At 39.1% G+C, this 24,612-nt stretch overlaps 1 protein-coding gene across 2 annotated transcripts in view; it reads right to left on the minus strand.

The window, feature by feature from the left end:
* Positions 1 to 5,677: 5,677 nt before the first annotated feature.
* The window catches only part of TMCC3 (transmembrane and coiled-coil domain family 3), a 142,033-nt gene continuing 123,098 nt past the window's right edge, over positions 5,678 to 24,612 (minus strand). For both annotated transcript variants that reach the window (XM_058190801.1, XM_058190802.1), the window contains exons 2-4: positions 12,960 to 13,876; positions 12,066 to 12,201; positions 5,678 to 11,408 (exon numbers count right to left, since the gene is read on the minus strand). In XM_058190801.1, the coding sequence (XP_058046784.1) occupies positions 11,106 to 11,408; positions 12,066 to 12,201; positions 12,960 to 13,876 (1,356 nt within the window). In that variant the 3' untranslated portion in view covers positions 5,678 to 11,105. The remainder of the gene's footprint in view (positions 11,409 to 12,065; positions 12,202 to 12,959; positions 13,877 to 24,612) is intronic.

Genomic DNA, 24,612 nt, shown 5'->3' on the forward strand with positions numbered 1-24,612 from the left:
AATCCTCGTTCTGATGTTAATTTCCTTCATTAGGTACTGTGTGCAGAACTCCTATTGAGCGCGTGGAGGACGTTCGCTATCTCGAGCCGTCTCTCGGAATAGCAAATAGCTTAGTCCCATCCATCAATGTGTCCGTTGAATTCCCCGTTCTACTTTTCTCAGTCTGCTAAGCATAACTTCCCCACCTGTCACCACAAGTCCTGAGTTTCTGCTTATTGATCTTTCCCTCATGGAAGCTGCCAACTTTTATTGACTGCAGTCCGAGTTATTCATAATATTTGTCTCTACAATTATCTAGTTTTAAAATATATAACTCAAAGTATCTGAAGGAGTTCTTTCCCTCTTTTTCAACTTGCACAAGCCTTTAGGATTCTGATTTTTGTTATAGAAATTCTTCATTATACAATAGAATGGAATGATATGGAATGGAATAGAATAGAATTCTTTATTGGCTAAGTGTGATTGGACACACAATTTGTCTTTGGTGCATACCCTCAGTGTACATAGAAGGAAAAAAAGGGAAAAATACATCAAGAATCATAAGATACAACATTTAGTGATAGTCATAGGATACTAATAAGCAATCAAATCATACTAGGAAACAACAGAACAATATAAATCGTAAAAATACAAGCAACATGGTTATAGTCATAAGTGGGAGGAGATAGCTAATAGGAAGGATGAGAAGAATAATAGTAATACAGGCTTAGTAAATAGTTTGACAGTGTTGTGGGAATTAGTTGTTTAGCAGTGATGGCATTCGGGGAAATGCCATAGCGTTGCTTTGAGGGTAGAAGTTGAAACAATTTATGTCCAAGATCTGAGAGGTCTGTAGATATTTTCACAGTATATGCACCAAAGACAAATTCCCTGTGTGTCCAATCACACTTGGTCTATTCTATTCTATTCTATTCTATTCTATTCTATTCTATTCTATTCTATTCTATTCTATTCTATTCTATTCTATTCTATTCTAACCCCCTTCTCAGTGAGAATCCAGTTGTTTGATTTGACAGTGGCTTTTTAACTGTGAAAAAGATTACACATTTTGCTTAATATTGTTACATAACATTATTATTATTGATCATTGCACAGTCTGCCAGATGTTCAGACTGAATTTGGCATTTTTGTCTAGCTATTGAGTTCTTACTAAGGACCTTGGATAGGCAGATGTGAATGTTTGATGGTGTTACAGATATCGTCACAGGATGGAAGCTGTTCCCAGTAAAGCTGCCTTCTGCAGTTGACTGATAGAGAATTTGTCAATGCCAATGGTGTTCAAGTGGTTCTCCAGTTGTTTTGGGATTGCACCCAAGGCACCTACTACTATTGGTACTATCCCTTGCTTGCCTTTGCCACAGTTGTTCTATTTCTATTTATAGAAATATAAATAGAATATATAAATATTTATTTTGTTATCTTCTCCAATTCTTTATCTTCTACTCTAGTGTCTCCAGGCACTGCCACATCCACTATCCAAACATTTTTGTTTTTCTTATCTACAGTTGTTATGTCTGGGGTGTTATGTAGCACAGGGCTCTCCAACCTTGGTCCCTTTAAGACTTGTGGACTTCAACTCCCAGAGTTCCTCAGCCAGCAAAGCTCTGGGAGTTGAAGTCCACAAATCTTAAAGGGACCAAGGTTGGAGACCCCTGATGTAGTAGATGCCTGTCAGTTTGAATTCTAAAGTCCCAGGGCAATTTAACTTCTTCATTTTCTATGACTTTCTCTATTATATGATCCCATCACTTCTTGCAAGCAAATGATATTTCTTGCAGATTTTCCAATGCAACATTGTTGCTACTTTGTCATGCCACTGCATATAGTCCGTCCATGTGATATTCTTGTAGCAGCTTGCCAGGTGATCCATTGTTTCCTCGGCTTCTTTGCATAGGCGGCACTTACTGTCTGTTGCTGCCTTCTCAATTCTGGCTTTGTATGCATTCGTCCTTAAGGTTTGGTCTTGTACAGCAAGAATTAGTCCCCCAGTCGCTTTCTTCAACTTTCCTGGTCTTAGCCATTGCCAGGTATTGTTATTATCTGCTTTCCCTGCAATTTTTTTAATGTATTGTCCATGTAATGCTTTGTCTTCCCATGCCTCCATTCTGTTGTCCATTGGTCTTTCTTAAAGATTAGTTTGGACTCTCTAATAGTCAGTAAACCTTCCAATAAACCGTCAGTGCATTTTCATCATTGTCCTTCAGCTATTCTTTCAAAGCTATTTCTTCTTCTTCCACCATCTGATATACTTGCAACATTCCATGCCCGCCTATTTGCCTTGGTAGGTAGTCTGTCAATGTCACTGCAAGGATAGAAGGGCATGATTCATTGTCATTATTTTTCTGTCTTCCTATCCATTGCTTTTAGTTCTGCTTGAATCCAGTCCATTATTCTTGCTGTGTATCTAATGACTGGAACTTCCCAGGTGTTAATTGCTTTGATGGTATTTCCTCCATTGAATTTGGATTTTAAGATCTTCTTCACTCTCTTGATGTATTTACTTGATGTATTATCATTATTATTATTATTCAGGTTATTCTTTCTCATCCCTTTGGCTAAACATCATATCACTTCTTAGCCATGTATCATTATAATCTTGCTTTAGCATCAGTTACTGGCCAAACCAAGAAGTTCTTTTAGGATTCATGGGTAATAACCATACCTAAGAAGTATGGGCAATGCTTATATATATTTATTTGCTATGAAATTTGAAGGTCAGAGAGAAGCACAAGGGAAATATTTCTAAAATATGTGTCTATTCAAGGCAGTGAATAATACTGCAACCAGTCCATTGTTGCAAAGATCCTTCCAGAGGGTCTCAATTTAAACTCCCCCAAAGTGCAAGTGTTTCTCACTGCCTTTTATATCTTAAAAGTCATTTTATTATGACTAAAAGCTTGTTCTTGGGCCAAGTGCCAAGAACATCCTTTTCTGATTATGCCAGGGTCCTTGTAGGTATACTTATTAGGGAATAGCCTAGTACTAAGTACAATATTCATTTATACCACTTTGTATCAATTTTTATACACTGAAATAAATCAAAGTGCAAGTAGTTGTGGATAGAGTAACAGGTTACTTTTAATCTATTTATGGGAGGTAAAATATCTGGCACATCTCTATAACTCTTCATTCAATGTCCTGCAATACAGATACAGATCTCAGGCTTTGTGACCCATTTTACATTTGCCTGTCATGCCAACACATTATCTGTAAATACCAACATCCTCTCATTCTGGAGAAATCAACTGGATCTAGTGATTATATCTCCTCTAATCTGGGGGGTGGGGAGGAGGGCAAGTAAGTTTTTATTTCCTATAAGGGGATATGCAGCGGATTTCACTGCTGTTCTAATCTTCATCTGACTGAATAAATTATTCCACAAATAATTAAAACAATTGTAATAAAAAATAAGGTTTACATGAAAATGTATTTACCAAATTATTTTGTGTGTCACATTGGATAGTTCAGTAGATATTTTAAATAAACAATACCAACTACATTTAAAAACTTTATTTAAAAATAAAAGTCAGTGTGTCTTTGAGGCAATTCTAATCCCCTATGAAATTTGTAGAACACAATAAAGAATAGTAGCACGTTTATATGTTTGCAGTGCCCCACAAAACAAACATGGCATGATTATATGTTAAATATACAATGACAAAATGTCAGTTCAGTGCAAAGGGATTCAGTAGATTTTTAAACACTTATCAATGATGCCCAGTTGTCATTATCTTACAAAGGAAAGATAAGGAAGAAAAAGGCTGCCTGAGGTACAATTTTAATCCATGAAATATAGGTAATAAATTAAAATCTACAAAACAGTTCAATAGTTCAATCATTCACCATGCAAATAGTATGTGCACTGCCTTCAAAATTCCTATCATGAGATAGTTCTATAAATGTTTCAGTAGTCTGTAATGTTATTAAAACGGATTATCTTTATTCAATGCAAAAATTGCAACACACTACCAGTTTAGTTTTATATTGCACATTTTCATTCTATAATCAATGTCATTAACATGATGCAATAGAATCTGTACTACAAATAATTCTTACCATGAAGACTTTCTTTTCTCAGAAGAAATTAAACAATAAAATATGCATATAGAACTTAAATCCTTGATGCTTATTGTCAAAATTGTATGTTACTGTGTTCAATAGTGAAGTAGTCTTCACTGATAGTTTGAGGAAATAAAACATACAATTCCATAAATGAGATAAAATTTGAGAATAAAAATCTAAAATAATATACTGTAATGTAAATTAAAATAATCCAGCATATGGGACTGGCAAACAGACACATTTTTCAAAAAATAATATACTTAAGCGTTTTCATCAAATGTAAAAAAAAAAGGGTTTTGAACCCCAATAAAATATTATATTCTTTTAAGTTCTGCCAAATCATTTTGGATTAGCAGAAATAAAACCTACAACAGTTTTATAATTTTGGGTTTCAGCTGAAACAAAATTTGCAGAGATTGCAGAGTGTTTTTACAGAGCAATAGAATAAGGCTATTTACCTGTTGTCCATACTCTTACTCTGGCACTCAATTATCCACAATTTTTCTTCTCTCCTTCCAACCCTCAGTAACATCGATATCCCAGAATGACATAATCCATCTGTCTCTTCTCTATTGTGTATGTCCATATTTATAAGAATAACAGGAAACTACAAAATGAATGCAAAGGCAGTCTAATAGCAAAGAAACAGTTCGTCATATTCCCAGTAGATACATTGTACAAAGGGAGAACACATTTCAAGATTGTTCCTCAGTTGGTTTTATCAAAACAGCTAATCTTAGTTTTTTATTAGTAAGGTAAAAAGTAAAGGTTCCCCTCGCACATAATTGCTAGTCGTTGCCGACTCTAGGGGGCGGTGCTCATCTCCGTTTCAAAGCCGAAGAGCCAGCGCTGTCCGAAGACGTCTCCGTGGTCATGTGGCCGGCATGACTCAACGCCAAAGACGCACGGAACGCTGTTACCTTCCCACCAAAGGTGGTCCCTATTTTTTCTACTTGCATTTTTATGTGCTTTCGAAACTGCTAGGTTGGCAGAAGCTGGGACAAGTAACGGGAGCTCACCCCGTTACACGGCAGCCCTAGGGATTCTTTCGATCGACAAGCCCAACGTCCTAGCCCCTGAGTCACCGTGTCCCTGTATTTTATTTTTATTAGTACATCTCCCCAAAAAATTGGAATTGGCTGTTACTGCTGGCTCGACAGTGTATATACAAATGTGCAATTACTGCAAGAAATGACCTCCCTTGTTCAGTGGAAACTTAAGGTAGAAGTGAGAAAAAAAATGATATTGCAGTAATTTCAATGAATTTTTCCTGAAGATTTATGAGGCACCTTCTTAAGTCTTTTAAGAAGGCTTTTAAGATATGCTTCTGTTAGCTTAAATTGTACTGTTGAATTGATTTTTATCACTTGCGCACATGGTTCTGTTGTATCACACCATTGGCTATTATTGTTGCTGTTTAATTACTATGTTTTATGTTATTATTTTCACTCCTTGGAAAGATTTTATTAATAAAAATAGTCTACAAATATTTTGGTGTACGGTGTGCGTATGTGTGTGTAGTTTTGAAATTAAATGTTGACTTGACTAAAACCAATATAATATGTATCACTGCCAAGCAGAGAGAACCTGATTAACAAGGCAGGATGGGATGGGATGTAAGAAGATTGAGGATTTTTTTCAAGCAAAAATATTTAGGATTAGCTGTAATTCAAAGTGCTTTTTTAACTAATTATAATACAATTTAACAAACTGATTTAAATGCTATCCCTTAGCTTGAGGATTATCAGTTTTGTAGAATGTCTTTACTAAAATTGTACATTATACTTTTTGAACACTTTTAAATTCATCAATCTATTATTTGGGTTTTCTGTTCATTATCAGATCACTGTTTTCTCTTCACACATATATGCAGAGAAACAGCATTATTTGGTATAATTTTTATTTACCAGGCCTAGTCTTTCCATCATTGCCACATCATTTGTTTGATGCACATGGAAATGTTGATGTAGGAAATGTTGAGAATCAGAACCTTACGTGATCATACTAATTCTGAGGAGCACTTTTGATTTTAGACAATTTTATCAGTCTTCTGCTTCCAATGTCCTGCTTACAGTCTTACTTGAGTTTCTGCTCTCCTTTTTTTTCTGAAACACTTGAATTGCAAGTTGTAACCTGGGAAATGTTATGTTATGTTATGTTAAATAGATTTTCCTTGATCCCAATAATTGTTTTCAAGTTTTTTATTTGCTGCATTCCCTTCTGTCAGATTCAAATATTAAAGGTTTCCAGATCTGATATATTGCTAACATCTTCCCATTTGGTAACTTCAGAATTCATACAGCCTCACTAAGTAAACTGAAGTGAACTATGGCAGATCCAGCTAAGGCAATTTCACTGGCCCCCGCATATATAGAGGTTGCTTCAGAAGAAAGGGTATTTGTATTAGCTGTCATCACTTGCAAATATCACTTTCAGTAATAATTCCCCCCCCCTCACCTTGTGCAAGACAGAACAACTTAAATGTTCACCATAGTCTTAAAGACCAGAGAAAAACAGCTGGCCAAAACTTTACCGGAGGAAGTTCTAAAAGTTGAGAGCAGCTACTGGAAATGCTTCCTTCTAAGGCCTTCTCAGGTACTGTACCTATCCTATAGGGATGAAGGAAATTGATCCTATCTGATCTGGTCAGATGGGCAAATAAATACAAGAGAAGGGGATCTGCCTTCTAAATCTAGTATTTAAAATGATCATAGTTTATTTTTCATTCAAGGTATCTAAAACAATAGTTATGATATAATGATGAATTATTCCAGGATTCAAGATTTCCCATACATTCCCGATTCCTTAACTCTTCAAACAACACAAAAGAAAAAAAAATGTTGATATAGGGGGGAAAATTTAAAAAGCATTCAAATGACTATTCTGGTTCTTGGTTCCAGTTTAAAAGACCTTAAGATAGGAACTGTAAGGACAATGACATGTTAGGGCCTAATGTTTAGATATGTCATTTAGCCCAACTTCAGGAAAAGTTGTGCTGTTATATCTATAAGCAATCTGACAAAGTTTATGGATGGAGTTTATTTATAGCAAGGTGACCTGGTTGCAAACCATCTTGAATGCTTTTAGCATGCTGCCTTTGTTCAGCAGTGCTAAATTCAATTACATCATTATTTAGTTCTTAAGTTAGTCAATGATTTCTTTGAAGCAGCAGTCATTTAATTAAGCAAGCTACATTTGACACAGGAATATTGGCAGTGTGGCATATGTCTAAATGGTATTAAAATTTAAAGCCAAAGTTTTCTAGTTAGAAAATTGCAAATAACTATTTTTGAACTAAAGTGAGAACCAAAAATGTATAAGAAACTATCTAAGATTCAAGAAAACAGAGATAGCTCTGACGTGGTGTCTGACAATCTCTAGGTAAACACTTTTTAATCATACACACAAACAAGTGAATAGAATTACATTTGCACTGTTGTGCACTTTCTGCGGCTTCAAGCACTGCTGCAAAAACTCAATTTCAACTTTAATAACATGAATATCCCTTAGTGAAACAGAGGATGGCTCTTAACAAAGAACTTGGAGGACTGTACTATATAGCAGCAAGAAACAGACAAAAGCATAACATTGTTTTTCCCATAAAAATGAAAAGCAGAGCTTCTAAGAAGTGAATCCATGTATTCTATATATTTAAATAGGCAAATGTAAATGAGATCATCATTCACAGCAATGGGTCATGTATTAAGAAAAATATATATTACTGTATCCTGAGAGATAGTAGCCTAAGACATTTTCCTGCCTTCCTACATCTCATGTATAGAAACTAGCAGCAATTGAATCATGTCTTAACGTTGGTGACCAAATAATATTTTCCATTATGCTTAACTAGTTTATAGCTCAAGACAGGCTGCATGATATAGAAACAGTAGTCTTCCCAGAGAGAGGAAGAGGCAAGATATTCAGCCTGAAATAGTCCATTATTCTGTCCAACTATTCAAAAGTACTGAACTATAGTCAGAAAGAGGCTTTATAAAAGAATAATCAGTAGTTTAGAAAAATAGTTTCAAAGTTTTAAAAGAGCAAATTGTTTTTTCAAATAGAAGAATACAAATATTTCTGAACATGGAGTTTAGTTGTTGGCTTAGAATTTGGAACAATCTTATTATGAATTTTTATGAGAGAGAATGGTGATGTCATGGACAGGGAGGAATTCAGAAATAACTTCATAATATGAGCTAGAAAAAATAAAACCAACTCTCAGCTTTGGTATAGAGTAGATTATCTCCAAGGCCCATCCAACCTAATATTCTATGATTTGCACAAAACTATAGAATAAACTATAGAATCGCACATGATCCATTTCAATTACTAGATTAAAATTTGTTCAAACATAAATTTTTAATAGGAATTATATGTTCCTAATATACAGTAATAGGGAAATAATCAAATGTGATAAAAACTAGAATCTTAATTTTTAAAAAGAATTTTAGGATATGGATTTACAGTATGAATCCTCTTTATTTTCCCCCTTTTAAGATAATCTGAATTCTTTAATTTTCTATGCAAAGTATTCATCTAGTAAGAATCACTGGAGAGAAAGAAAGTATTATACTAAGAACAGTTTGTAAGGTAATATATTTATGCCAATTATGAGGATAATTAAGTTAAATGCTAATTAGTTAAATGCAGATAGCTTTAAAACAATATCTCTTGTATTTGCCAGATTACTAGTAATTGTTTACAGGATTCAGTATGATCAATTTAACATTGGCACTGCCTGATACAGTGAAGGGCTATCATTTTGCTGTTAAATTCAGTTCTACTTTAAAAAATAAAATTGCACATATCATTTATAAACCGTTTTTATAGTGCAAGCATTACTATTTACATATTGTACAATACTGTTGCACATACTTAAACATGATTTGGAGAAGTTGTTTCATTTTTGCAGCATTTCTTTAAAGTAGTCACATGTTTTCAACTTGTTAAAACAGCTTTGCCTATTTTTCAAGTTTATGTGAAGCCTAAAAAAAAGATGTGGATGCTTTAAAGAGAGCTGTGCTTATGCTCATGAGCATTTTGAAACAACACATCCAAATTTTCAAAAGATGAAATACCATACTGGGCAATGCTGTTATCATTACAGCATCCATACCATTATATTCATGAACATATAGGAGAAACAGGAGAAACACAACTCAACAGAAAATGTGCAAAAGGATTACAGTACATATCTTAAGGTCTCAACCAATTTACAAGAAAGTGCCAAAAATAAAATATATGCCTTAAAACAAGGAACATAATCACACTATTCCATCTCCCATCTTTTTACTTCCCAGCCAATTCTATTCAAGATGATACAAGAGTATTCTTAGATGAAGTCTTGATTCAATACAAACTTCACAGTGATTACGGTGTTACTATAGGCTGAAACACAGTAATTTGAGAATACTGCACTAATGTTATGCAGATTGGTACGAAAGCAGTATTGCTCAATAACAGAGAATGACAGCTGAATAAAGAAGCTAAAGGGAGGGTAGAAAAGAGAAGGGAAAGATAGTAACTAGACATAAAAATGAGACCTAAAAGATCTCACAGTTTGAGGTAGAAGGGGAACTCACTGCTTAAGTCATCGATTCTTTCTTTTCCTGGGGAAAGCACCATCACAACCATTTCTAGTTAGAAGGCCAGTTGCTTACCTTATATGCACTTTGCTGATTCTAACAGTAGTGGATGAAGAGGCATTTACCAATTGTACAGGTAGATGCCATTACCATCTCAGAATCAATGGTGATGCATATAGGGAAGGTATCCAAGCATCCAACTAGCTTAAAGCAGGGTGTTCTTTATTTGTGATGAAGTAGCTACTCCAGATTATTAGGGCATGGAAGAGTAGGGAGGAGAGAAACAATGTAATGGTATATGGGAAAGACCTTGAGGGACCAGGTGAAAAGATGCTACCTAGAGAATGATCAGAGAAGCGAGAGTATCGGCCACAGTAATATAGTGGGAAGAGCAAAGGGATCTGTTTAAGTTCTTGGACTTTAAAAATGACAGCAGGATAATTTGCTAGATTCTGTTAATGTGGCTTTACAATAAAATAGAATTAGTGTATCTAGTTATGTTTCCTGTCTAGTCAACCTGGTAAGGCTAATAGACAGTGGTTGAATGGTTTGGCCTCAATTTACTCTTCCTGGTCCTATGTTTTGAAACTACCAAACAACATGTCTTGTTACACTAGTTTTATTTATTCCTTGATACTAATGTGTATATTTGTGCTCCATTGAGAATGAGTCTATCTCCTCTAGTGTCTGTAAGAAGATAAACAGTTTTTCTTATCTTTTTGCATTTTTGATAAATGAGGTGTCTGGTAGGCTACATAAATTTTCCTGTAAGATAAAGACCCCCATTTTTGGATTAACAGAAGAACTGCTTGATTTCATTCGTAGTAGAGACATCATCTTTAAGATCATGAAGCAAAATCATAGTGGATTAACTAATTTGAAAGGCAAAATAAATTCTAAATTGTTAATATACTGTATGTCGATTGGATAAAAAGGGATACAAATAACAGAAGATAATTCACATCAGCACAATTCCCACCACAGGAATGTTGATCATTAGGTAACCTGGGAAATTTGTCTAGCATTTTCTAAGACACAGATATCTTTATTATTTAGAAATATACTACAAGGAAAATGCCTTAGATAATGAAAGGACATTGTAAATTTCCATTTAATAAAATGTAATTAATTAGTATTTTGTCTATTTTTCCCACTTGAAACTTATCTAGGTAATATCTTTAATTCAGAATTTGGCTGAAATCTGGGATGTAGAAAAGTTTGTTGGATTAAGGCAAAAAGATGTATACACATCATCCACTTCACATCAGATTCATGTCATTCCTTATGCTATGATTGCTAAGATGAAAGCATTGGCAGGCGTTTTCAGTCTTACAAGCTTATCCCCAGGTGGAAAAAAAAGTCTTCACCTAATCTGTCTACTTAGATTACAAGATTTAATAGCTTGTTTAGATGTCCAAAATATTTTTTTTAAAAAGGAAAGTCTCCATACTTGTGTTTTCATCTTGGTATAATTATCTGTTCTATGACACAGATAATGTGATCCCAATTTTTGCATAAAATTGCAAGAAGAGTTACTACAAAAAACGTGCAAATAATATGGAAACGGCTTTTCATCATCGGAGCTATAAACTTTGCTATGGTGGAGACACATACAAGGATAACAGTCATGAAGGCCAAGACTACGTTTATGCTTTTTCCTAGTAGGACTTTGGCATTAACCGTTTCCGATTGTAACGCTTGCTGTTCCTGTTGGTGGAGCTCCAATTTAGCAACCCGTGTCTGGCAAGATTCCAAAGCTTCCTATTGGCAGAAAACAGGAAGGGAACACAGTGGAACAAAATGTTAAGGAACTTATATACAAAATAGTTTTCCATTCCTATCTGATCAGTTCAAGAAGTAATTCAGCCTACTGTATTCTACTGGAAAATGACCCTCAGAATTCCCAGCTCCATTATACCATTGGAGACATAGATATACATCTTAATGATTACCCTCATTTTGTGTAAATGATTTAAAATATATCTTGACAATAATAAAAGTTCAAACATTTCTATTCCCTTTGAAGATATAAAAAGTGATAGCTTTTCCTTTTCACTTTCTCTGAATATATAGATCATGAAAATTTGACTCAACTTTTTAACTCTCACACTAAATTTCAAAGGAGATTATCATACTTCTTAAGAGAAAAAACATCATTCTTTAATTATAAGAACAAGACATGTGACATTTTACATAGTCTTTCCAGCTTAATTTGTTAAGGACTTGTGTTTACAAATATTTTTTCAGAGTGATTAATTTTTAAAAGTTTAACAACCAATTTATTTTTCTTTACAACAAATTAACCTTTTTCAACTTTCTGAAAATTAATTTTCTGGATGGCAATGTGCGGAAGGGCTCTTTGCACTAATATTCTTTACAAACAGGAAACAATACTATTTACTTTTTAAAAGTTGATACCTGAACATCACGTGACCGCTCATAAGCCTGATATGCTACTTTTTCTTCAATACTGGCCAGTTCTTGCTTCAAATAGGCTGTTTCATGTTGATGGAGGTCTGTTAAATCATTCAGCTGGTCTTCTAAGTGCTCATATCTTCATACAAATTTCAACAACAAAAAGATTGATTAAAGTTATTTTTGGTGTAGTTTATCAATGTATTACTTAAAATGTCATTTGTAGGCTTTTAAAAAATCATAATAATCAGCCTTTTCATGAAGTGAGAATAAGTTGCCTTATATAGAAGCTAGAAATTTTAGACTTTTAAAAAATCAAATTGTTGATTGTTTTAATTTATGAAGTCACCCATCTCAAATGCATAATTCTGGGTGACTTAAAACAATTTAAAACACTACAAAAGAACAAAATACAATCTTAAAAGAAAACCATATAAAATCATGACACGATCCACAGCCAAGATATCTAAATCAGTAAACACTCAAAACAACCACTGTATAGGCTCTATGGCACATCTAGATCACTAGGCCCGGGGGCAATGTCAAATCTCTAAGCTTTACAAAAGGCCAACGGAGTCAAGGCAATATGATCTCCCAGGGGAATGATATGCCAACGGGCGAATGAGCTCCATGATAGTAAAGGCTCTCTTCCTGGGTCCTGCCAGATAACGTTCTCTAACAGATGGCACCTGAAGCATATCTCGCCTACCGGTTCTAATGGAATGGGTAGATGTAAGTAGGGAAGGCAGTCCTTCAAATAACCTGGTCTCATGACATGAAGGACTTCATAGATCATCACTGATATCTTGAAATCACTGAAACCAGGAGCATAATGGCAGCCAACCACTGATAGAGCAGCAGTGCACAATTTTAATATAACAACATATAATTGTATACCTGAATCTTTCCTCTTGCAGGGTCTGAGAAATAAAGCCATAATCTCTTTTGAACTGTACTTTTAAATTCTGAATATCTTCTGATAATTGGGATTGTGCTTCCTTTATTTCCCTCAGTTCTTCCAAGAATATGGAAAGTTTTCCATGGGTGTCCAAAGTATTTGCCCCACCTTGACCAAAGGATTGGTTTCCATTACTGTCTATGGATCCTGATGTTCCACTTGAGCATTCATCATCGCTGGTGTATTTTGGCTTGGCTACTATGGTGGCACTACCACCATATGCCCTAGAAGTAGTTTCTGGTCTGAAGTCATCTAAGCTACTCTTCAAGTGAGCAATGTTGTCAGCACTACCAAACTTATTCCGAATCAGATTTGCAAACTCCCTGGATTTGTTGAAAACAAACACTGGAGGTGTCAACGAAACTCCCAGAACCCCTGTTTTGCAGCTTTCATTGGCCTGGCTGGTAGCACGAGCTTTTCCATTTGCATCTTTTAAAGAGTGTTGGATTTCCTTTAGGCTGTCTTTGGAAGTATCTCTGGTGCTTTTGGAGGAACTGTTCTGTTCTATTTCTTTTAGCTTTCTGTGATATTGTTCCAATTTTTTTTGTAGCTGGGCTATGGAATGGGCAGACTTCTGATTCTTCTTTTCAAAGACTTGTTTAATTCGTCCAGCTTGTTGTTTGTCTGCACTGTTCACCAGCTTCAAGTACTCGGCCACATTCCCATCCCGAGCTGTTTGTTCTATTTTTATTTGCTCAGTAATTTTTAGAATTTTTTGTCTCAGACTATCTGCACTGAGTTTTACTTTGTGAAATTCAAATATACCATCAGGTACATCAAAATTCAGATTAGTGTCTGAACCACCCCGGCGAATATTAAGTGGCAAACTGAGTGTATTCACATCATGTCTTTCCACCTAAGAAAAGATTAAATACAAAAAACAGTAAGGATTTTTGTGTGTGAAGTTTTATATATACAATTTTAAGTCATTGTAATCAGAACGTTATCAGAATTTATTATTATAATTGTCATGGGAAATAAAAAATTGCTGAGAAATACACAGAGAAAACAGTGTTGTTTTTTCCATTAGGTTAAACAAAATAAATAATAAAACACAAGTAATAAATAATAAAGTTATACGATTTTACTTCACAATTATAAATAATTTTAAACCTAAACTATGCCATATTCCTAAATGTATTCACTTTCATTCGGAAGTTAAAATATTGTAACTGTTCTGCAGATAAAAGTTCCATGTGTTGTTTTGTTCATTACACAAACAGTTTATTTTTATTTATGTATTCAATTTCTATAGCCATCCATCCCAAACAATGACTCTGGGCAATTTATAGGCAGCAATTTTTGAAAACTATAAAACAGTTAAAAACAGTTAATTTTCTTTCAAACTATATATAATTACTTCTCTGGTCAGTTTCTTGAGTCTCTAAACAAAACAAAAATATTTTTATTGACTCATCCAATCAGGAGTCAATTGTTGTTGTTTTACTTGGTTCTAAATTAGTGGCTAAATTGTCAGTTCAGCTATTTGATCTGTTTCTTTCTTGGTATCCCAGGATCTACCAGCCCATTACAAATGATTATCATTTTCTACTTTCACAGTAAAAAAGTAGTTGAAATACGTTTAACAAAGCCAGAACAAGTTCTTCTATATATTAGCGTATCAAATTGCACTGAACCTGAGAAGCAGAAATGTGTCTAAGTGCAGTGATGTCCTTAAATCTACAATTTCTTTTTTGATTGTACTATGTTTGTGCATATGTCTTAGCATATTGGAGTGACAAGACATAAAACAATTTTAGTAGATTTTTATTTAAAATTATCTCTGTGGTAAATTTTGAATGTATGTGGCTACTTGTCAGCTGTTAAGTGCTAACAACTCTTTGTCAACTGTGGGTCTAATAATAAAATATCACATGATATAGAGACTGGTAGAGATCTGTCTGTCTGCCTGTCTGTCTATCTATCAATCATTTTGAAATCAGGATATTGAATTATTGTTCTATTTCTTCATGCAAGCAAAGTTTAGTTTAAAATATTGCAAAAAAAGAATAAAACCACAGAACAAGAAAAAATGTCAGATGAATATACAGGGTCCTAAAAAGGTAGATGTCTACATGATCAGATGGCCAATACTAGGTAGATTAAACAGAACAACCGTATAAAATATTTCTTTTTGCCTCATTTGGGTAAAGAAAGACTTTCTTGTATATCATATCAGGCTGCTAACATATTAAGGCTAACAGGCCAAAATACTGAATAACTTTTCAGTGGTGTCCTCAAACAATACTTTCAAGAACTCACTAAAACTGAAATTCATGTTAAATATTTGAAAGATAATAATAGTGCCAGTCAACTGGAGTGAAGGTAGTAGATAAACTGTTTCTTGGGGTGCATAGATAACAGTAGACACTGCATTGAAGAAGTAAGGGAACTGCCTAGATAATATTATGAATGTTAAGGATATTTCAATGTCCCAAAGGTACTTTTTCAAGAGGGCAACTACCTTTCGGATAACCATGACCTGGATGATTGAGATATTTCAATGACAACAAAGATCAGAATAACAAAAGTAAAGATCTTCCCAAAGGTAAGGTATGACTGAGAAAATTAAACCTTGAAAAATGAGGAGAAAGACAGAAATTGTTGAATTATGATTTTGGAGATGGTTATTAATCAATCCATTCCAGAGGTTGATTGCTGTCTTAGCCAATGATCAGTAATCAAAACTCAGATGTGATGTGAGCAAATGATAGACTAAAATAATAACTGTACTTGGGAAGTTTGAAGGAAGATGAAGAAGAGAAGACAATAGATACAATTGATGGATAAGGAGGAAAAATATTGGAAAACATTAATTATTGCTAAGAACAAGTTAAAATTTTAAGCAAGTTAGCAAAAGTAAAATCTGATTCGACATAAATTACTGACCAGTAGGGAATTAATTTTTTCTGCTAAAGAGCTGGAACAGAAGGATTAACTGTATATTGAACATGTGCACACATTATGTTATACGACCAATGCTGAGTTTATGGGAATTTGATTTGTTTAATTTAGAAAGAAGCAGCTTCAAACTACATCCTAGAGTTAAATGGTACCTGAAGGGTACTTTGCTTTTTCTGTCCCAGCTATGTTCTACAATATCTCCCCAAAGTTCAAAAATCAATACAAACATTTCTAAATGGCACAAGGTAACTATTTCATTCTCTGTTCCCAAAGCAGCATTTCTTTTTAAAAAAAAAAATAGCATTAGAATTCTAATGCATACATTTTCCCATAACATGGACTTACAGACGCATGATACATGTGTACCAAATGAAATTACTAGTTTGGCAGTATTCCATTCTTAATGGTCTAATCAGAGATTAAGATTCAGGACTCTATACAGCTCAGATAATTAAACCCACAAAAAACAATAAAATACAGATAATAATAAAATAACCTCATTAAAACTGAATTAAAGCCATAAAACATAATGATTGGGAAACTGAGAATCATGTGTCTATCAATACAACCACCTAGCAGGCTCCATATTTGCTTTGGTTTGATTTTCTATTTTATTTTAAATACTTACATTCTACTGCTTACAAAAAGAATAAACAAAACATTAAAGGTTTCTTAATGTACAGTAAAATTAAAGCAATAGTTGGAAGTAGTCACTCACCTAAGCTATTTTATGGTATAACTTATTTTTTCCAGGAGGCTTTGAAATTGCAAGAATTAGATGTACCAATACCACTGGATTATAGAATAGATTTAGCCAGTCAATAAAAATATTTATCCAGAGTCTGGATTCAAGTTTTATCAATTCCTGATTCCTATTGGAACACTGGAAAACCTGGAAAATGTTTCTTAAATGTTTGGTTTGGACTCTCTTCAGGACAGACAGCCATGTTATACAGTCCAAGACAAGCCTTGCAGACTTCCATCCTGCATCATCAATAATCATGTATGTTGGGGATTCTGAACATCTGGAGCAGGGGTTGGTTCTACTTACCTTTACTATCAGTTTGCATTGTGCCCATGCGCGCGCACGTACTTGCTCTGCACACACGCATGCTCTTCTGCGCATGAGCAGAAGAGTTTTGATGACGTTTGGATTAGTGGGTGGAGCTTTCCACTGGTTTTACTACCGGTTCTATAGAACCGGTCCGAACCGGGGGCAACCCACCACTGATCTAAAGAGCATCAGCTTGGGAAGGCTTAACTATTTTATGATTTGGGTGTTGTGCCACTTCAGCACCTGTGAACTATTGCATAACCCTTGGTTAACGAAACAATGTGTTAACACAATGTGTGAATTCAATCATTATGTATTATATTGCAATGATAAACCCAACAGTATGTCATAACGTATATAACATATACATATATACATACATGACATATACATAGTATATGTCATAAAATACAGAAAAATATGAAGAATCAAAGATACATACTAGAGCAACAGAACAACTTAGTGCAAAAAATAGCTTTGATTTAAATTTGATCGTATGCATACTCTTCTAAGCTTTTTATCATAAAATATCTGATAGACAAAACCGAGAAACATCTTATGTATGACTCATCTCCTAAAGAAATGGAAACATCTTGAGTTAGTGTAAACTTAGAGTAATATTATGTGCTAAATGATTTATGTTTATACAAAATATAATCAACAGTAGTACCAAGGGCAAGTTACATAAGCTTCAGATCTGGCTACAATATTATTTTCATGGTGTAAAAATGTTTATAAATATTATGCATAATCATATGCAGAGCATACCATGATTCTCTTGTAATTTGAGTAACATGAAATCTCTCTTTTCTACAAAGGGACTTCCAGGTTCCCTATGATGTGCTCATATGAATACAAAAGCTATCTGGGGAAACAAACAAAGTACATTTTTGTTGGATGAAACAAACATGAAATCAAATTACTTATGTTTGGAGCACAACTTACATCAGGGCTCCCCAACCCACAGACCGCAGCCCATTACCAGGCCGTGGCCTATTCAGAATAAGAGCACGTGAGTGGTGTGCATGCCGGCCTGCTGTTTGTGCAAGCTGAGCTGCATGCTTGCTCACTGGCCTGCTGCTTGCGCAAGGGCTGCATGTGCACACGCACTGACTCGCCGCTCACACAACCCAGTTCTCCTCTCCCTCACAGCTCAGCTGCCAAGCTACCAAGGTTGGGGGCCACTAGCAGACTGGCTAGGGAGAGGTAGAGGGGAACTTGACCACATGCAAGTGCCTGCCAGCTCACCGTTCGCGCAAGTTTAGCTGCACTCACATGCTCCAGTCAGCCACATGCACAACCCAATTCCGAATATGCCACAGCCCGGTAACGGTCCATGGCCCAGGGGTTGGGGTCCATGGTCCATGGCCCAGGGGTTGGGGATCCCTGACTTGTAGTATAAAACATGACCTCATTATTTGCCTGAGTTTTAAAAAGGTATTTTTTAAAAAAACAAGTGTGTAAATAAATTAAAAAAGATAAAACACATTTAGTAAGTAAGAAGCTGATAATAAGAGCAAAATTGTATTCAGAAAGAAAAAAAATGAGAAAAATATTGAAATAGTTTTCTAAACATATAGAAGAACAAGATTAAATTGACATCAAATACTGTTAATTTTAGGTAATAACAATGGAAATATGTAGATGTCTGAGTATACATTTCCCCATATCTACTTTATGTACACTTGGCCTCTCTTCTTTTACCTTCTCTCTGCTATTATTGTTTAATATACTGATTATTGTGGTTTGAATGATCTGTTTAAAATCTGTTTAAAATCATTCAAAAGTAACTAAGAGTGTTAAGTTCTGGAAGTAACGAGGCTGGAGACCAGGGTAGTGACAACAGCTCTTTAATATAGGGTGAACCCAGCAACAGGCTGGGGGAAAAACCTCTCCTTTTATACAGTTCTGCTGGAGGCTTCGTCCAATCAGCAACGTGCTGATTTCCCGCTCAAATATTTAAAGGCACAAACATGAATACATAACACTCCTCCCCTCCCAGAAAACACTTTGCCTCTATTTACATTTTATTTACATGTTATTTTTCGACGTAGTCACGCAAATAACCTGGGCGTCTCCTAGTTCTTTCAGACCTGCGCGGTTCAGTCCTGGGTGGTGTTTTGAGCTGTTCGGAGGGTCTGTTTTCTCCTCCCAGCTCTTTCTCTAAGCCATCGGGCCCTGGATTATTTACAGATTCTTTTTCTTGGCCATCCGCCCTGGATTACTTTTTGTCATTTTCCTGTCGTTTCCTCGGAACCTGATGGCGCCGCTGGACCTCCGGGACCTCAGCTAAGTCTTGCGCCTCCCGGTCATGGTCAGCTGTGGGTTCAAATAAGGAGGGTCATAATTTATTTCCTGTGGCTTAGGTTGTTCAGTTATTCGCTTCCTTATCTGATCTATGTGGCGCCCATACTCGGTTGTCTTGTAATTCACCAAGTATGACTTTGGGCCGGTTGCTTTTATTATTTGTCCCATGAGCCAACTTGGGCCGTCCCGTAGTTGCGGGCCCACACTCGTCGCCTATGCCCAATTCCCTTGTTTTGTCTATTTCCCTTGTAACCCTCTGGTGTGTAATGGGGACTCAAACGGTCAAGTGGGCACCGGAGTTTCCGTCCCATCAATAGTTCGGCTGGGCTTCTGCCTGTAGCAGTGCTTGGGGTTCTGTGCTGAACGGCCAGAAAGAAGTCTATCTTTGTTTGCCAGTCTCCTGGCTTGAGCCTGACACGCCTCCTTAGCGCCCGGACGGAACGCCTGCAAGGCCATTCGACGAGGGTGGAAAGGCGCAGAGAGGGCATGTCGGATGCCCTCCTCTGCCAGGTATTCTTCAAACTGGGCTGCCGTGAATTGCGGCTCATTGTCGGACACCAGAGTGTCAGGCAACCCGTGAGTTGCGAATAGGTGGCGAGGGCTGCGATTACTGCCTCGGCCGTAGTGGATTTCATGAGTATGATCTCCAACCATTTAGAGAATGCACAACCACTAGGAAAGTTTGGCCATGGAAAGGGCCAGCAAAATCAATGTGGATTCTTGACCAGGGCCCCTGGAGTTTTTCCCATTCCCTGACTGGGGCCGTTGGGGGTAGAGGTCTGGACTCTTGGCAAGCCTGGCATTTCCCTACCCTCTCAGCAATCTCTGAATCCATGAGTGGCCACCACACATAGCTTCTTGCTAGCCCCTTCATCCTTACGATCCCTGGGTGACCCTCGTGGAGGAGGTCCAATACCTTTCCCCTTAATTTATCGGGATTATTACACGATCACCCCATAACAGGCACCCCTTGAGCCGAGAGCTCATCCCTTTTTTAACAAACCTTAAAACGTGCTCGCGCAGCGGCCACCCTCTTGTACCCAACCGAGTACAGTCCTTAACATAATGTCCCGGTATGATGCCCGAGCCACTTCCTTAGATGTGACTGGGCCAGAGTCCAAAGAGTCAATAAGCAGGATGGGCGCCCGAGTGGGGTCTTCGATGGCCCCTGGCAGTGGGCATCTGCTTAACGCGCCTGCATGCCCCACTTCTTTCCTGGTCGATGATGCAGCTTGTACGAATAAGCGGCTAAGAAAATAGTCCATCGGGTCAAGCGTGGCGAAAGTGCCACAGGCGTTGGGCGGTCGCCAGCCAGTATCCCTAGCAGCGGTCTGTGGTCAGTCACGATTTCAAAATCCCGCCCAAAGACATATTCGTGGAATTTTTTAACCCCTGACACGATGGCTAGTGCTTCTTTATCTAATTGGCTGTAATTCCTCTCTGGGGAGGACATCGTTCTAGAGTAAAAAGCTATAGGGGCTTCTGTGCCGTTTGGAAGTCTATGGCTGAGTACAGCCCCCACCCCATAAGGGGAGGCATCGCAAACCAGCACTAGGGGCAATGAGTTGTGATATTGGATGAGCAGGCTATTACTTGAGAGCAGGTTCTTTACTGCTTCAAAAGCCCTATTTTCCGACTTTCCCAAGACCAAACAGTATTTTTCCTAAGAGCCTATGCAGCGGTTCGGCAACAGTCGCTTTGTTCTTTAAAAGACCGCAGAAAATTCACTAACCCCAGGAATGCCTGCAGCTCTGCTTTGTTTTTGGGCGCTGGAGCCTCTCTAATTGCCTTGACCTTGCTCTCAGTAGGGTGAATTTTCTTGTCTATCCGTAGCCCAAGAAATCGACGGATTCGACCCCTATCTGGCATTTGTTTACCTTGACTTTTAATCCGCTGTCCGAAAATGCCCAAACCTTTCTTAAACGCCTCCCCAATTCCTCTATGTTTTCCCTGAAATTAGGACATCATCAAGTAGGGAACTACCCTGGGAGCCCCTGCAGAAGTCGTTCCATTAGGTTTTGGAACAGCCCTGGTGCCACACTCACCCCAAATTGCAATCGGTGCACTTGAAGGCCCCCTGTGCGTTACAATCGCTTGGGCTTCGCCAGCGGGCGCTCACGGGCAGTTGTTGGTAGGCTTGGGCCAAGTCTAACTTTGCAAAGACTTGCCCTTGCCCCAAAGAGTGCAGTAAGTGTTGCACCACGGAACCGGTAAGCGCTTTTCTGTAAGGCTTTGTTAAGCCGCCTTGTAGTCAGCGCAAATTCTAATTGACCCGTCCTGGTTTTATTGGGTGACGATTGGCGCCTCCCACTTTGCGTGATCGACTGGCACCAAAATCCCTGATTTATGAGCTTATCTAGCTCCTTATCGATTTTTGGTTTTAGGGCAAAGGGACTCTCCTCGCCTTAAGCCTAATGGGAGCTACCTGGGGTCTAAGTTGAAGGAAATAGGGGTCCCTTGTACTTGCCCAGGCAGTCCTTGAAGACATCTTGAACTCGTTAAAGAGAATGTCTTTCAGGTTACAGTCACTTGTAGATGCCAGTCACCCCATGCCCAGGGCACGAAACCAGTCTAGTCCCAACAGACTGGGCAGAGTTCCTTCGACGATCGTGATGGGCAGGGTCTTCTTGTGTGGTCCGTACTCGACTCGGACGGAGGTGGTCCTCGAACAGGGATGCGATTCCCTGGTAGTCGTGGATGGAGCCGCGTTGTGCTTGCAGGTGGCGCTCATGACTGACGGCAGTGACTTCGCCAAAGTGTCCCAGGACATGATGGTGATCGCTGATCCCGTGTCTACTTCGAGCCGGCACCGTACTCTCTATTTTTGGTTTGGTGAAGATCTTCTTCTCCACTGGTCGAGGCGCGCCTATGACCACAGTCGTTGGTTTGAATCCGCGCCTTTTTGTTTGAGCCAATCGCGGTCGCCTTGCCGATTCCGCGCCTGATTGGCCGATTTGAATTTTCGGCGGGAAGGTTGGGCCGCCGACAAACTTGAGCTAGGTGCCCTTTCTTCCGCACCGCCGACATGTCGCGCCCTTAAACTTGCAGCGTTGGCGCTGGTGTTGACCACCGCAGCTTCGACTCATCGGGTCCCCTTTGTCGCTTTCTCGGTTCGGCAGACCCTTCCTCATCTTCACCGCCGGATTCGGTCTGAACCTCCTCCTGGTGCACTGGAGTTGGCTTCGCGCCGCCTTTGGTGGACCGGCTTTGCAGTGTCTCCGCCGCTTGGTGGACATTTCATGTGCTCTGGCTTCGCCCAGAGCGTGGCCAGCGTTAGGTTGTTTTGCCAGCAGCCGCCGCAAACGGATGTCTTTGACCTCGGATGAGTTGCTCGAGGAGCACCTCGCCCAGGTCGCGTATCCGCAGTCCTTGGACGCTTTCTTAGGGCGGCCATGTAGTCACCGGCGGATTCGCCTCCATCTGCCTTCGCCTCAATTCAAACCGCCGCACGTATTTGGACGGCGCAGCGGGCGTGGTTTTTAGTAAAGTCTGTAGAGTTGGCCACGACACCGATTGTAACGGCGTTGGCTCTGCCAGGGCTTCCGCGATATCAATGACCTCCGACCACAGTGGCTTAAGAAATAAGCCCTTTTCGGTTATCTGGAACTCCTTGCAGTTCGTTGGCTTCTAGAAAGCTTTCAAACGGGTCATATACGCTCCCCATTTCTCTTAGCCGGGTCAAACGGTGCGGGCGGAGTGTAACTGGCCATCTCCGCTTTTCTGCCCTGTGTTTGCTGGGTTCGGGTCTATCGTGCTTCAGCTCGGTTCTGCAGACCCTTCCTCATCTTCACCGCCGGATTCGGTCTGAACCTCCTCCTGGTGCACTGGAGTTGGCTTCGCGCCGCCTTTGGTGGACAGGCTTTGCAGTGTCTCCGCCGCTTGGGTGGACATTTCATGTGCTCTGGCTTCGCCCAGAGCGTGGCCAGCGTTAGGTTGTTTTGCCAGCAGCCGCCGCCGCAAACGGATGTCTTTGACCTCGGATGAGTTGCTCGAGGAGCACCTCGCCCAGGTCGCGTATCCGCAGTCCTTGGACGCTTTCTTAGGGCGCCATGTAGTCACCGGCGGATTCGCCTCCATCTGCCTTCGCCTCCGAATTCAAACCGCCGCACGTATTTGGACGGCGCGGTGGTTTTTAGTAAAGTCTGTAGAGTTGGCCACGACACCGATTGTAACGGCGTTGGCTCTGCCAGGGCTTCCGCGATATCAATGACCTCCGACCACAGTGGCTTAAGAAATAAGCCCTTTGCGGTTATCTGGAACTCCTTGCAGTTCGTTGGCTTCTAGAAAGCTTTCAAACGGGTCATATACGCTCCCATTTCTCTTAGCCGGGTCAAACGGTGCGGGCGGAGTGTAACTGGCCATCTCCGCTTTTCTGCCCTGAGTTTGCTGGGTTCGGGTCTATCGTGCTTCAGCTCGGTTCTGCAGACCCTTCCTCATCTTCACCGCCGGATTCGGTCTGAACCTCCTCCTGGTGCACTGGAGTTGGCTTCGCGCCGCCTTTGGTGGACCGGCTTTGCAGTGTCTCCGCCGCTTGGGTGGACATTTCATGTGCTCTGGCTTCGCCCAGAGCGTGGCCAGCGTTAGGTTGTTTTGCCAGCAGCCGCCGCAAACGGATGTCTTTGACCTCGGATGAGTTGCTCGAGGAGCACCTCGCCCAGGTCGCGTATCCGCAGTCCTTGGACGCTTTCTTAGGGCGCCATGTAGTCACCGGCGGATTCGCCTCCATCTGCCTTCGCCTCCGAATTCAAACCGCCGCACGTATTTGGACGGCGCAGCCAAGTGGTTTTTAGTAAAGTCTGTAGAGTTGGCCACGACACCGATTGTAACGGCGTTGGCTCTGCCAGGGCTTCCGCGATATCAATGACCTCCGACCACAGTGGCTTAAGAAATAAGCCCTTTGCGGTTATCTGAACTCCTTGCAGTTCGTTGGCTTCTAGAAAGCTTTCAAACGGGTCATATACGTTCCCCATTTCTCTTTAGCCGGGTCAAACGGTGCAGGCGGAGTGTAACTGGCCATCTCCGCTTTTCTGCCCTGTGTTTGCTGGGTTCGGGTCTGTCGTGCTTCAGCTCGGTTCTGGTTCTCCTAGCCTCGAGATCCCACCCTCGTCGCCAGTGTTAAGTTCTGGAAGTAACGAGGCTGGAGACCAGGGTAGTGACAACAGCTCTTTAATATAGGGTGAACCCAGCAACAGGCTGGGGGAAAAACCTCTCCTTTTATACAGTTCTGCTGGAGGCTTCGTCCAATCAGCAACGTGCTGATTTCCCGCTCAAATATTTAAAGGCACAAACATGAATACATAACAAAGAGACTACGAAATAAACCCCTG

This window comes from Ahaetulla prasina, chromosome 7 (assembly GCF_028640845.1).
Source record: "Ahaetulla prasina isolate Xishuangbanna chromosome 7, ASM2864084v1, whole genome shotgun sequence".
NCBI lineage: Eukaryota > Metazoa > Chordata > Lepidosauria > Squamata > Colubridae > Ahaetulla > Ahaetulla prasina.